This window comes from Triturus cristatus, chromosome 2_2 (assembly GCF_964204655.1).
Source record: "Triturus cristatus chromosome 2_2, aTriCri1.1, whole genome shotgun sequence".
In the NCBI taxonomy this organism is placed as follows: Eukaryota; Metazoa; Chordata; class Amphibia; order Caudata; family Salamandridae; genus Triturus; species Triturus cristatus.
The window spans coordinates 226,959,073-226,974,230 of NC_140582.1; the positions used below are offsets into that span (position 1 = coordinate 226,959,073).

General features: G+C 42.7%; 1 protein-coding gene across 2 annotated transcripts in view; it reads left to right on the forward strand.

Moving 5' to 3' along the window:
* Positions 1 to 15,158, forward strand: part of ECPAS (Ecm29 proteasome adaptor and scaffold) — an 819,497-nt gene that overhangs the window by 113,292 nt on the left and 691,047 nt on the right. For both annotated transcript variants that reach the window (XM_085641278.1, XM_085641277.1), the window contains exons 10-11: positions 11,813 to 11,898; positions 15,069 to 15,147. In XM_085641278.1, coding sequence (XP_085497404.1) covers positions 11,813 to 11,898; positions 15,069 to 15,147 — 165 coding nt within the window. The remainder of the gene's footprint in view (positions 1 to 11,812; positions 11,899 to 15,068; positions 15,148 to 15,158) is intronic.

A 15,158-nucleotide genomic window follows, 5' to 3' on the forward strand; every position in this document is an offset into this window, starting at 1 on the left:
TCCATGACGTCCACCAATGTCAGGGCCCCTTCATCGATTGGTTGCTTCGGGTCAAGCTCGTCGTGTTTCTCCTCCATAGCGTCCGGCTTAGAGTGAGCAAATTTTGCTAGTTTCAGCTGGTGGGTCTGCCTGGAACCATTAGCGGTGGCCATGACGTTGGGCTAAGTGTCAAGTCAAGACCCCTGGCACGAGAGGTAGTTGGGTTGCAGATACAAGGGATGAATATGACCAACAACCCGGAAAAAGTACAAACGCGGTGCACTTCACCACCAAACATCTGGAGCGTTCTGATTCAGCAGGGGCCCCCAGGGATCCGAGTCTGGCTTCAGCAATGCAGCCCCACACTCTCATACCACAACGAACGGGTCCACAACTCCTCACCTGTACCACTACTATATGGTCTTGCCGCAGTCTTGGGGCTATAGTAGCACAGAGTGTGATTTCCAAGTCCACATCCAGAGCGGTGGGGTGTCCAACGACCGCCTTGGGATTAGGGGGTATTGTTGACAACGGTCCCTCACCACGCACCCTCCATGTAGGTATAGCAACAAGGCCTCACTCAGGCCTGTCGTTAATCATGGGGTAGGGGCGCAATGTGGAGTCACCGAAGATATCCTGGATACAAATGACGTGGACACATCAAAAGCCCCCGCAAGCCTGAGTCTGAAGTTGAGCCGGGGCACACGAAGGGTGGCACTCCAGGGCCTACGCGCCTGCCTCTAAGCCGCCGGTATCGCGTAGCGAGCTGCCGAGTGTCGTCACAACTGGAACTCCCACCTTCTCCCATATAACCGTCTTGGCCCCAATATCTCCGGGTGGGTCGAGCGGATTTTCTTCGTTGTTGGACCGGGCGACTCCTGCAGTCAAGGAGCACCAGGTCGGTGAAAGCAGCGGGCACTACAGATAAATTTAACGGATGTGGGGGAAAATCAATCAAGCAGCGCTTGGAGCTCTATTCATTTGCGGCCATCTTGGGTGTTGGCTAGCCATGCCCCCTCTTAGTTCACTCTTGGGATTGTTTTTCAGGTGGGAGAAGGCATGAATGTTTCTACTCCTTTTTTAAAACAATCACTTTAAAAAAAATACTTCTCAGCACATTGATATAATCTGAACTTTTGCATGCTAATGAAATGCACTTTTTAGAATGTTATCATATTTTTACAAGTTTGTTGAAAGATGTCTTAAAAACGAATGTGCACCTAAATTTAGGTGGTTCTGGACACCTTTATTGCTTATTTTCTTTTACTTCAGTTAAAATGAAAATAGGCATGTGCCAGTTTATTTAACATCTTCTGACTTATCCCGGTTCCCAGAAATCAGGCGTTTTCCCTCTCAAACTGACCCAAATGCACCTATTAGCTCCCTGGATTTAAAACAATATAGCGTTCCCTCCAGACTACTTAGAGCGAGCATTAAAATAAATTGCTCTATCTCTAAACATCCGCTAACGATATGGAGCTTATTAGATTAAATAGACCCTGATATGTTTCATCACGGAAACTGGGCTACAGGATTATGCCTCTCCGGATGTACATATCGCCCTCCCCACCCCCATTATAAAATTATTCGAATTGACAGGAAAGAGAAAAGAGGGGGCGGCTTATTAATTGCCTATAAACATGTTTTAATGATTACCACTTTGGTAAAGGTAATGCGCAGTCAAACAGAAATGTGTACTTTCAAGATTACCGGCCTCTCCAACGGGTCTTGGAGAGGGGCCCTGGTCTATCGACCCCCGCTATAAAGGGAGATTTCTCAGACCAGCTACTAGAAATTATTGCTCCCCATGTTTTAGCTTCTGACAATTTTCTCCTGATTGGAGATTTTAACCATTATGCAGAAATGTTATTAAATCCTGAAACTGACAAATTAATCTCTAACATGAGTACCCTTGGTCTCACCCAGATTGTGGTTGGATCCACCCATTGCGCAGGCCACACACTGGACTTTCTCTTTACGTATGTATCAGAAATGACCATTGAATCCCCATAATCGTTATTATGGACTGATCATTACCTACTGAAATTCGCCATTCCGACTATTCTAAAAGAAAAAATTAATTTAGATAGCGAACTCGTATTGCGCAGATCCTGGCGCAAAATAACTCCATCTCTATTTCAAAATAATTTCTGTCTTGACCCAATAGACCTTGAAGCAAGTGTTAATCCTGTAGCTCTACAACTTAATAAAGCTATTCTGACCACGTTGGACTTAATTGCCCCTGTACGGAATATTAAGTTCTAGACTAGAACTGCTCCCTGGTTCACCGATCAACTAAAAATCACCAAAAGTTTGTGTAGAACTGCCGAAAAACGATGGCAAAAATCTAAAAACCCTGTAGATCGTGAAAATTGTAAGAAATGGCATCACGGCTACATGAACGAAATAAAATTGGCAAAAAAAATACTATCTGATCAACCGGACAAAAATGGCTGAAAATTCCTCTAGGGAACTCAATCATATTCTCAAAGAACTCACTGTGCCTATAAACCAGCCCATAGTGTCTATTTCTCAAAATTGGACTGATTGTCTATCTGAATTCTTTGAGGAAAAAATTATGAATATTCATTGGACCTTCCCTCCCACACTTAACCGCTCCCATTCTGAAGAATCATCTTGTTCCTTACCTGATCCTCCTTGTATTTTAAATGATTTTATGGAATGCGACCGTAAGTCTGTTACATCGGTCATGCTAAAGATAAAATCAGGGTCCCCGTCTACCCTTTTCCTGCTAAATTTTTCTCTATCATGGCACCTACGGTTTTAGATGGATTGATTGATCTATTTAATAAGTCCTTTGTGGAAGCCGACTTTCCTTCAATCTGGAAGGCAGCTAGAATCAGGCCAATTCTAAAGAAGCCGTCGGCCGACCCAAAGGTACTTGTAAACTATCGACCCATCTCCTTACTGCCCTATTTTGGGGAAATGCTGGAGTCTCTTGTGAATCACCAGCTGGTAAACCATCTTGAAAGCCACGGACTTTTAGACTCTTCTCAGTCCGGCTTTAGAACAGCGCATAGTACGGAGACTGCGCTGATCGAGGGTACTGACAATATTAGACTAGGTCTAGATAAGCATCAATCAGTTATCCTCATCCTGCTCAATCTGTCGGCTGCCTTTGACACCATCTCCCATAAGATTCTTGAACAACGGCTCTGGGAGGTTGGTGTCAGAGGGAATGCTCTTAAATGGTTCAGCAGCTACCTATCGGAACGTATAACTACCGTTCAGATGGGAAACACTACCTCCTGTGAGAGACCAGTAAAGATGGGTGTCCCACAGGGCTCTATTTTGAGCCCTACCCTTTTCAATCTTTACATGACCCCTTTAGCGGCGGTGATAAGACGATATGGTTTTGATGTCATATCTTACGCAGATGACACGCAGATTCTGGTCACCTTAGGCCCAGACCCTAATGACACTAAACAACGTTTTAAAAACTGCCCCATTCACGTTGACAAATGGATGAGATCTAACCATCTCCAGCTTAACGGGGGCAAGTCCGAGATCATGCTCTTTGGTAAAGCCATTGACCATTGGACGCATGACTGGTGGCCACCCAGGCTGGGCCCGTGTCCCGCCCATAAGAACGTGGTCCGTAATTTAGGATTCTATATGGACATCTGCCTATCCATGCAAGGTCATGTTAACCATGTCATCGGTACTTGTTTCGGTGTCATGCGTAGCCTACGAAAGGTTTTTAAATGGCTTCCCTTAGAGGCACGAAGACCCTTCATACAAGGACTGATTATCAATAGAATGGACTACGGCAACGCTCTCCTCTGGCTCCCAGTGAAAAAACAAACCCTTTTTAAAACTGTCTAACCCATAAATAGATGTATGGAATCGGTCCAAAATATTGGTTGTCAAAGTTACGTTGGTATCAACCGTCCAGGACGCTGCGCTCTAGTGATGCGGCACTGCTGATCCCCCTTAGAATCCACACTGCTAGGCAAGGGGGCCGAGCGTTTTCTTTTTTGGCACCAGCATTCTGGAATAAAATGCCCTACTATCTTCGCAGTATGCCAGAACACAGCAGTTTCCGCAAAAAGTTGAAGACCTGGCTTTTTGGAAATTAGATCTAGTCCGTTCTTTCAGTGCTGTCTGCAAGCGCCATGAGACTCGTGAGAGTGATTTGTGCGCGATACAAATGTTCTTGACTTGACTTGATCTTCCTGCATGTTAGTGCTCTCAAGTAAACTGCACCAAAGTTCTTAGCAAAACAGACTCTCTTCCTATGAACCGAACGATAACTAAACCACAGTTAAGAAAGGGGTTCTGTTTTTGACACACACCCGTCAATCCACTGAAATTCTCCAGTTATGATTAACAACACACATGCCATAACTCCGGAACCTGCAATCCTCAACCCCGATTAGCAAGTTTCAGAAATAATAGTAATCAAAATAACATGGTGGGTGGCAATACATATTACATTTTATGTCTGTGGTCCTAATCCTAAACAGTAAATTTCAGTGGTTTAATGAGTTTGAGCCATAAACATCACTCACTGCTAACTGTTTTTATTTCTTTAAATTTCATTGTATTGTTTTGTTTTGTTTATAATTTCCCTAAATTTTAATACCTGCCCATCTGTTCCCAGCAGGAGTAGCCCATAGGGCCTGGTCTGTGGTCAGGCACTACGCCTACCCCTGTGTGACTGTCCATCCCCTTCTGCGACGGCCTTCAGCCTTCCCTAGTAGAGGTTTGTTACAGGGCTTGGCCTTCGGCCAGACCTTCCGCCTAACTTACGGAGGCACTGTGCTGCACAGCTTGGACACCCTGCACCCCATCTTCTAGCTCCCAAACAAAGCTAGACACTCATTTTAGTGTTTGGCTTTGCTTATGCTCTTGCAAGTCTGCTCCCACTAGGGAGTCTGGGACAAAATTGGGGCCGGATTTAGCATTTTAAATGGCTTCTCGTGAGCTAACGCTTCGGCTCTGACTCGAGTTGTACAATGAAAAACACTTTTGTTCTTGGGAGTGCCTTATATTTTCTGCACTGTTAGGTACACCTCACCACTGCGACTGCCAATGTTCTCTCATGTGCAGTCATTGAAGTAGCACATCTGTGCTTCGTTGTGGTAGCTCAACTAATCTGGGACTCTCAGTTCCTCTTGCTTCAGCTTAGCATGCTCAGTGTGCTCGCTATACTATCCTTGTATTTCCTGCTGTAGTTTGTATGTGCTAGCTGAACTTTCTATATTTTCTCCTCTCTTTAAACATTGGAATGTCCTGGAACACATACAAGGTTTTGGGGTGGTAATTTTGAGGGTCGCAGTCATTCCCACCAAAGATAGTTTACAGTTCTTCCAACTTACCAGTTGTGTTCTAAATACTTTGAATATAGTTGCCTTCTTATTGGATGCCTTATATAGGGTGGTTGCTAGTGTTATGCCCAGCTGACACTAAAGACGGACATCTCACATGAACAAACCTATTCCCAACAGACTGCATCCAGACACAAATCCCTGACCAACATAAAAATTCCTGAAGTGCAGGCCTCAGAACGACTGCCTATGAAGCCATTTTGTCGTGCCACCTTTAAGCCTTGAAAATGCCCTAGGTTTGAGCGCAGAGAGAAGGCTCTAAATCGGACCACTAATGTGTTCATCTGAAGAAATCAAATCTGTAATGAACCTTGCCAACAACTTGTGAATTGGCTAAGTGAACTGGGAATATAATAAGGATAAAATGGCTTTTATAATAACATGATTCTTTTGCTGTAATTTGTTCTAATGATTTTTAAATATCAACGGTATAGAGCTGGCAGAGTTTGACGCTTTCCATTTGTGCCTACTTTGCCTCAAGCTGCCCTTGCTTGCTTGAACAATTGACTCCATATTTTGTGCGACTGTGTGTTTGGCGCTATTCTGCTTCTTCCCTTTCGTCTCCGAGTTTCAGCAAGAGGAGCCATTGATTAAACCAACCTCTGCCCCCTCTGTCCATCCTCTTTGTCGACTCCAAAAAGAACAAGAGCAGCCTAGGCGAATAAATGGGTAAGGGCTCTTTCTTTATGTCCCAAACATGTAGTAGGAGCATTTTGTCTCGTTGAAGCTAATCTTACCTTGCATACATTTTGTGACCCACTTAGTAGAAATCTGCCTTTAGTGAGTGCCTATGGTGCGATTCATCTACTAAGCCTGTGTCTTCTAGCCCAGCCTACCACGTCACATATCTGGAGCTTTTTGTCCTCCGAGATTCTGTATTCTTTGTCTCTCTTCTTGTCAATGACAATGTTAAGGTCCCTTCTTCTAATAAACAGACCCTTTCCCCAGTCTACAGCAGTATGCAATGCTGTACGAAGAATCTCCTCTTGCCCCTGATTCATATTTGGTTGCCAGTGTAAGTGGAGAGCCTAGCTATGACCGCCTAGCTGCAACCTATCTCAACTTTTTTCTCCTTTGTGGTCGTATAACAAGAATCTTAATGAACACCTGCTGCCTTTCTCTGCATAGATAACAATCGTACTGGATATATTTTGGAGATTACCCTGATGTTCCGCTCCAGTTTAGTGGGTCTCTTGCAGAAGACAGATGGCAGCTTGCAGGTGTGAGAATTGTGTGCATTATGCCCAAATTTTGTATGTGCATTTAGCCCTGAATATCAAATGTTGTGGCTGTTAAAAATTAACTCACCTTAATGTAAATAGCTGATGAGAGCTATTTTGTTCACTTTCCTCCTTTGCTACTCGTTTTTTCTTTTCATGATACTAGATGCCAGAAGGTCCTCTCACCCATGAATATTCCACCTTTTGCTTTTGACCTACTTTTCGCACACTATGCCCAATCCCCTAACTTCCTGTAACTAACCAGCAAATCAAATGTTGGTCTGTCTCCCCTAATGGTACCTTCTCCTCTCTGACCTGTAATATCCCTTTTTGCCAACATACACCCTCTTTGCATATTCGAGGTCAAATCTAAGGTTGGCTATACTTATATGCCAGTCACCAACAAGCTAGGACCCCCTCCCATCGTCCAAACCATAAATTCCACTCTCACTACATACCGAACGGGAGGGCCCCACTCTCCTAGGTGTTCCTTAGACACTGTTTTTCTCCTTAGATTCACTTGATGTTGCCATAGATAAACCACTGGGGCTGAGTAGGTGCTGAATTGTCCCTCTTCTGCTAGCAGGATCTCATCTTTGGTCCCTTGCTGCTCTATTATTTTCCAGCCTTCTGCCATTCACCAGCTCCTTGCTTTAATGGACGCAATGAACTATTCACATTGGCCTCTTTCTTACATTCTTTGATGCCTAGTATGTCACAGGCCTCCTCAAGCCAATTGCTTGTCTTTCCATCTTTAACTAAGGCAGACAGGATGACCTCCTCTATGTGTGAGGCCTTGTCTCCTTAGGCACGCTGTCTCTGGCCGAAAGGTCCTCCATTTTTTTCAGTTTAACAATGAAGAGACAGTAGGACATCTGTATCTGCATACAGTTAAAGATCTTGTTTCAACCTCCAAGACTTGCTACTAGGCATCATTGATAGAGATCAGGGTGTGTATAATATTCCCACTACCACAGAGTAATCTCACAGTTACACGCACATACATTCATCATACGCTAGGACCCATTTCACTAACATACGCTCAAATACTCTACCAGCAGCAATAAACCTGTGGAAAGAAAACTCCTAGTCCCCCTGCATCTATATCGAGGTCGATAAGACCTGGTTATTGTGACTGTCCATAAACACAATCTATACAACCTATACGGTAATAATCAAAAATAATACACAATAATTGACAAGAAATAATATCCAACACCATGTTCAAGTTATATTGCTTTATCTAAAATTAGTCAAAGGAAATCAAGCAGCATAAATCATTTTTCTCATAGTTACCTATTCTAGCTAAATGTCAGAACGGGTCAGGACAAGTCTCTTGGTAAAGTCTCTCAAGACGAAGTCTCTTCAGCATCAATCCTCAGCAACGCAGATTCGGTACGCGGCAAAGGCAAATGGCAAGTGGCAAGACCCTCTCTAGGCTAACAATTCTTATACTGAATCGAACAAAAGAAAGATACATAGGAAAGTTGTAATGTCCGCTGGACCGCTGAGCAGAGCGAGAAGGAAAGGATGTAACATTGCTACATTCGGAAATCTCCGCTCAGGAAAAATCACAAAATAAAGACTACGGAACAGGAACCAAGAATTACAAATGTATCTTGTTAGTTCTACTTCTCCTCGGCAATGAGACCAATGCTCAGGGTCTTTCTCTAAGGCTCCTTTGTTTTCCCAAGGCTGCCAAGGACGTTCCATTTCACTCGAAGATTACCCAGGCTGCTGATGTCCTCACGGAAAATTTCACAAGGCAAGCAAGGACTGTGGTCAGCTGACTTCAGGACCATATTCAGCAGGGCTCTCTTCCATCACAGTTTTCTACTTTCAAATCGAGGCCAGGCTTACAAAATCGGCCATCTTTAACTAGGCCACCATAGGCCACAATAGACCATCTTAATTAAACAAAAACAACGTTACCACAGCATAGTGATTAAACAGTGTTAACCCCACTAATACCCTTATGTGTATGCATCTATCTAGCACTTGCAACATAGAAAAGCATTAATTCGGAAAGCGTTTTGTGCTCAAAAATAAACAGCACATAGCAACGTTTAAACATGAAAACACGCACGTTATTGTTAAACAGCACATTTATGCACACCCACGTGTAACTCTCTCTTATTAGGACAAACGGATTGATTAATATAAACACATTTACACAAGACAAATAATTAATTGCTAGTAATTAATAAAATTAATTTGACAAATAGACATGCCAGAGCTTCAAAAACCAACGAATTTTCAAACCGAAAACTCTGCTCCAGCATCATCACCTTCAAAGCTTTGAACCTGCACAGTTACCTGGAATTTGTTTCTCAGAGTCAAGGAATCCAAAGTGGGTGCCTGCTTGATAGGGTCTTCCCTTGTTTGTTAAAATATGGCATCAGATGGATCCTGCATGTTCTTCTTTGGGGTTCCCCCCTCACGCCTGTTAGACCACCTCTTCTTATACTGATTTTATTTCTCGGACTCCTGTTTTCCAGGTCCTCCTTTTTCCCTTGCAGTATTGTATTCTGTTCTTCTGGCAAATTAGGCAGGTCATAGGTCAGTCCAGTTCTAGGAACATCTCATTTGTTGTTTCTTCAAAGCACCTGATCCAATCTCCTATGACCGGACATCTTTCCTCAATATTTTTAACTTCATTTTTACTTCCTCTTGACTGAGTTGATTTCATTTCCATGTAGTTAAAGAATTGTCATGAAGCTCTTGGTGACTGTTGCGTCACTCCTCAGCGATGAGTCCTGATTGTTTTCAGATGCTTGCTCCTGTCGCTCTACAGTTAGCTGGGTGGGGTCTTTCTTCTAAGCATTTCCCTGTTATAGCACTTCATTTATGTTACTATTCCCTTTCTCCCACCTCTTGTGCCTTAGTTTGTTGCTAATTAAATAATTATGTTCCTCTCCGCACCTCCTAGATTTTCCTCTTATGCTGGAGTCATGTGGACTTAGTTCACTTTTATGTCACTGAGTGCTTCCCAGGAACTGGAGACGGGACACATTCCTGCCTGTGTGTTGGGAAGCTTTGGCCATATGACCAGTTGACATGCTAACATTTTCATCCAGTTTGGTGACTACACCATTAGCTCTGCCTCTGTTGAAATTCCTTCTTTTCCTTAAAAGTAGTATTTCATTTATGGTTGATGTTTAAAGCCACCCAACAGTTTTCTCCTATGTGCATGCTATGCTCCAAGCTCTTCTGTGCCACCACCTACCAAGCAGCATTGCTTTCCAAGTGCTATTAGAAATAATGGGGTCTGGCAGTCAAATTAAACTTGTGTGTGCTTAATCGTTTATATCCATGCATTTGAGTAGTCCTCCTGTTGAGTGGTAGGTCTCACCACTCACTTTGTAGTTGTGAGCCAGTGGCAGGCTTTTCTAGTGCAGCACCTATAATCAGTTGCTCAATCCCTGATCTTTGTGGTGTTCCTCTCCTGCCAACTCCTTTCAACGTCTGTATTCCCCAGTCAATGCATGCCTCTAGACTACACTGGATGACCTTCTTCAGCCCCATTAGAGCACTTCATCTCACTGTCCTGCCAGGCGGGCTCTCACCTTGTAAGCTCTTGTGCTTCAGCACTGCTTGTCCCTCAACCCAACTTCATCTTGACAGCTCAGGTTGTAATGGATCATTTACAGGCTCCTGTCTTAGCCAGTTCTTCTCTCCAGCAGCTGGTGTGGTTGCATCTCCTGGTATCCACGACCTGCTGCTTCTGGTTTCACTGTTACTCTTCCCGTCGAGGTCAGCGTGCCTCAGAATGTTTAAATTCTTGTATTTGGGCAGTCCTCTAAACTATAGTGAGGACCGTTGCAAACTTGTAGACTCGCAGCCGTCTGCTTGGCTCGTTCTTGGCCTGTAGCCACGGTTATTGGCCCATACCTTGCTCTCGTAGGCCTGCTCAGAGCACCCACGCTTCTGGGCACAGTCGCTCGTTTGTTGTCTGATTGGTGGTTTACTTGTTAGGCTTATATGCTCAGATTTACGCATCCAGCACCATCTTGCACTCCGTGCACCTCCCATATTCGATATCTCAAGGTTTGCAGACCCTTCTTATTCCAGGTGAGGCACTCTTTTGTGAGTAACAATAACATTTCAAAATATTAGCAAAAATAAATCTAACATTGAGTGTTGTGGGGGTGTTGAACCAGACCCTTGGTAGCTTGACACAAACAGCAAAACCATTTTCAGCTAAAACTGCTAATGATACATGTACAACAATACCAAATACATCTTAAGGTCAAGAAATAATACAAGTTCAACTTCCCAAACCCATTTAGTTAAAAAGTAAAATGTTATGACTGTTATACGTAATATAGGTACATGAGGAGAACATGGGGTGACTTGCTATAAACATCCTAAGAACGTAAAATAATGTGGAACCTTTTCAGTTCTCAGTAACAGAATGCAGACTTTCAGATACTCACCAAGTGACTGGGCGTTCAAACAGTTTTATTCTTTTTTTGACTGTTTCGTTAAATGATGGTGTCTTCATGTCCAGTGGGTAGAGGTATGCAACCCTGAGTCACTCTTGCAGAAGTATTTGAGTGTCGTTGTGAATGAAGGGATTATAAGAAAAATACATTTAACGCTCCACAGTTTTCGCTGGCCACCTGAGATGGTCCGTTCTTGCCTACGAAGTTAGGGGACACAAAGTAAAAACGCTTCATGGATAATGCAAATTGGGATGGCATGATGCCATCCTAGTGCCAATTGCATGCTGAACCTATCCCAAATAACATATCTAAATTCCTGTGCAATCTCCGCCTTCCTTATTTCCTTTGCGCTTGCTTAAACTGCACCCCTTCTTTCACTTCCTTCCTTTCCCTTGTTGCCAGCATTTATCATAAAATGTATACCTTTAACTTTTTATTGAGATTCCACACTGGACATGTAGTAAGTGCTGAGATACATTCTGACATTCTACTTTTTGCAGTAAACATTATATTGTATCTAACCATAAAATGTATCGTGAATTCGCTTTTTCACAGTCTCTGCCTTGCAACCTTAATGCTTGCATGCAGAGCTGTATTGTCTGTCTTCTCAAGTCCTGGGAAATCACAAGGTATAATATGTTTAATAGAAAATAGAGAATAACCATTATAACGACAGTGGGAGACACTTTAGTTAAGGTGATACTTATGCCATTTTTAAAATAGTGCTAAGTTCTTTAAAATTAGATCTGACTCTTATAAGGGTTTAATGCTTTTCAAAAGGATTAAGTAGTTATTTAGTATTTTCTCTCCTTTATAGGTGGTGTACGATGGTCTTTTCGGTGGGAATTCGAATGCCAAGTTAAGAGCATTGACTCTGCAGTTTGTTCACCATATTTGCATAGTGTAAGTAACAAAGATTTATTTTATTGTGTTTTGGTGTATAAGGTATCAGTTCAGTTGACATAGTACTGAACATGGCTGTGAAGTGGACCACGGGACCACCAATTATGCAAGATTTCAGAGTAGTGTTGTATAATTCTTGAGGGAAGGGGTCCTTGCAGCATTCAATAGTTAAACAAGAGATACTTGTCTTGATTTCACTTTTTTTTACCAAAAGCGCACAAACTGTTTAGCATTGGGAAACACAATTGGTCGAGAGCTGACATTTTCACGTTTCACCCTGAGAAAGATTGCTGGATGTTGTACTTTGAATTTCAGTGCTTCCAGGTGCCTCCGGTTCTCTTACTACATACACGGCAGGGATGTTTCATCCAATATGAATTCTTTCGTGATGGACAAAAGTGGGTTCGGAGGGACCATATACTATTACCACTGATGTTTGAGAGGCACTTTCTATTGTATGCTCTTTTCAGCAAATTCTTCATGTAGTACCTCCAGGTAAGAGATTGAATATAGATTTCTTTTTTTCTAGGAACTCACGTAGCAGGTGCTAGGTGATCAGATGCAGGGCCAGCCACAGATCGAACAGGCATCACAGCTGTAAATGACATTGTGGCTGCATGACAAACTATGCCAATGACCTAATTTACTTGTTTCCTTTGCACGACTAACACCTGGATCCGAAGCTTGTTAAGCCTTTGGTTGTTCATTCCAAATCTTCAGATCGTGTGCTTTTCAAAGAATGCAGGAGAGAGAGGTTTGTGTGTGATGCACATTCATTGTGGGTATTGTGTGTTCTCAGCACATAACATGAAAAAGAATTGTGTGACTTATGCTCTCTCATGCATTTAAAAGCCTGTAGACCGAGCGTGGAGAAGCAATTTATGGCTTTTATTAGGATGAAAGTCGAGAGCCAATTGAGAGTTCTCCCATTAACTAACTTTAAGGCATCACAGCTAGGCTCTGAGGTCGAGAGAGCGCTCAAAGTGCATCCTTCTTTTTGAGCACCCTTCAGCATTGCCCGTCCATGCAAATGAGTCTGTGTTTGGACTGGCAGCTCAATTGGTGACCGGGGTCTTTGAACTTGTACACCAAGGAGGAGAAAGGCCATCAGGCTCCATCCGTCGGTCGGTCTGTGCAGTCTTCAGTAACTGGGATCGCTTGCTTCCATCCTATCTGGGACATTGAAGTTTGAGTATGTGTATGTTAATGTGGACCACTTGAGTTTGCAGACAAATTAATGGTAAAGTGGAGGAAGTTGGCTCTTTTTAAAGTGGACCAAAAACAGGTACATTGTGTAAAGAGTCCAGACACACACCAAAGGAATTACAAAGGCACAAATAACACCCAAATGCTCTCTTTTGTGGTAGTATGGGCGAGCATTTAGGCAGATCAAAGGGTAGTGCCAAGCATTTATTGCACACCCAACAGCAGTGAGACAACACCGAAAGAAATCCGACACCAAGTTATAAAAATAACACATACTTTTATGTGAATTTAGATACCAAGATCATCGGAATCAGGTAAGTACTTTTCGAGTTATGAATTTTTAGTTTTTAAAAATTGACACTGTGCAATTTCTGAAGCGGTAATGTTTTCCTATGGAGGAAAGACATACACTGCATACAGGTACTTCACAGCAACTTACGGGACCAATATCCTAGACTTCACATAAGTATGGGGCAAAGTCCAAGGTAGCATCAACAGGTCACCCTGGTTGGCTCTGGGGAGGCCAGGTGCAGAGGGGCTTTTCAGATTGGGTGCCAAATGTTATCCTATTGGGGGAGGTGGGGGAATGTACTGCATTTTGGCACTTCACAGCGACTTGGGTGTGTGGGTCCCTTAGGGTGGCATAAGATATGCTGTAGCCCTTTGGGACCCTCTTTAGCACTCAGGCCCTAGGTACCTGGAGTACCATTTACTAGGGACTTACAGGGGTGATAAAGGACTTAGCCAATTGTAGCACAATTAGACAACACCTTGTTTTGGCGAAGGGGCACTGGCACGGAGGTCTAGTTAGCAGGCCTCAGTGCACTGTCAGTCGAAAATCAGCATCTAGTAGGTAAAAAGGGGGCAAAAAGTGGGGGGATAACTGCAACAAAATCCCAGTTTCCTACAGTGAAGGCCTGAGCTCTTCACCGTTCCTAGAAACAATAGGACTGATCTTGCGGTATACAAAGTTTATTTTCTTTCCATTTTCATTCCTTCCTCAGGTAAGCCGCAATGTGCTGTACCTTTTTGATGGGTATGATTGGGTATTGGAGAGTCCTGTTAGTAAAGGATTGCCATTGTCCATCTTCAACATTATTAGTGCTCTTTGTGCCAATAATGATTAGGACTTGATGTCGATTTTGGCGGACAGTTCATTCCATGAAATACATGACTGATATCCTTCTGCCAAATTATAAGTGCATTGTATTCAAATTCACTTGTAATTAGGCGGACAGCATATCAGTCATGTTTGTGATGGAGTAACCTGTCCACCAAACTCTAAACCCGGCCCTAATTTCCTTGCAGTATACAGAATAATGCATAGTTTATTGAATGGTCTTATTCATATTCATATCACACAATGGCCAGTCCCACAAAGCTACTAGTTAAGGATTTGCAACTTTTTTGTTTGTCCTGAAGCATACAGCAGTTGGAATCTAGGGCAGTTAAAGCGGCAGCGCTTGGAATAAATTGTTTGTATTTTACTGTCTTTTAAGCCTCCTTGGTCTAAACATGGCAAACAGAGCATGCAAGAGGTGTGGCTTTTACTGACCTGTCCGTACAAGCTTACTGTTGGTGTAGCACCAGATGAATTAGAATAAATGCGGTATCATCTATGATATGTCACCTATATGAAAGGACTTGGGGAAACATTTTAATACTAAAACAAATGCTAGTTTCAGTAGATATGCAAACCTGATTAACAGACATTCTTTTGAGATGTTTAATGCACTCATAAGGACACAAAACGTTGCAATAGAAGCTCATTAATCAATCTGCAAGACAAGGAACATTAAGTATAGAAAATATAGCCGTTTGGGTCCATTTTAAGAATTCTAAATACCTCCAAAGTAGATGTTTTAAAGTTTTGCTCTTTCTGCAAATAGTAGGATATCACAATGACCTTAGTAAAGATAGAACACAATTACTCGTATTACTTGAATGTGATTTTTCTTTTTCAGTTGTCCGGATGTGAAAATGAAGCCTTTGGGCCCCATGCTTCTTAATGGTCTCACAAAGCTTATAAATGAATATAAAGAGGTAAGTTTTGT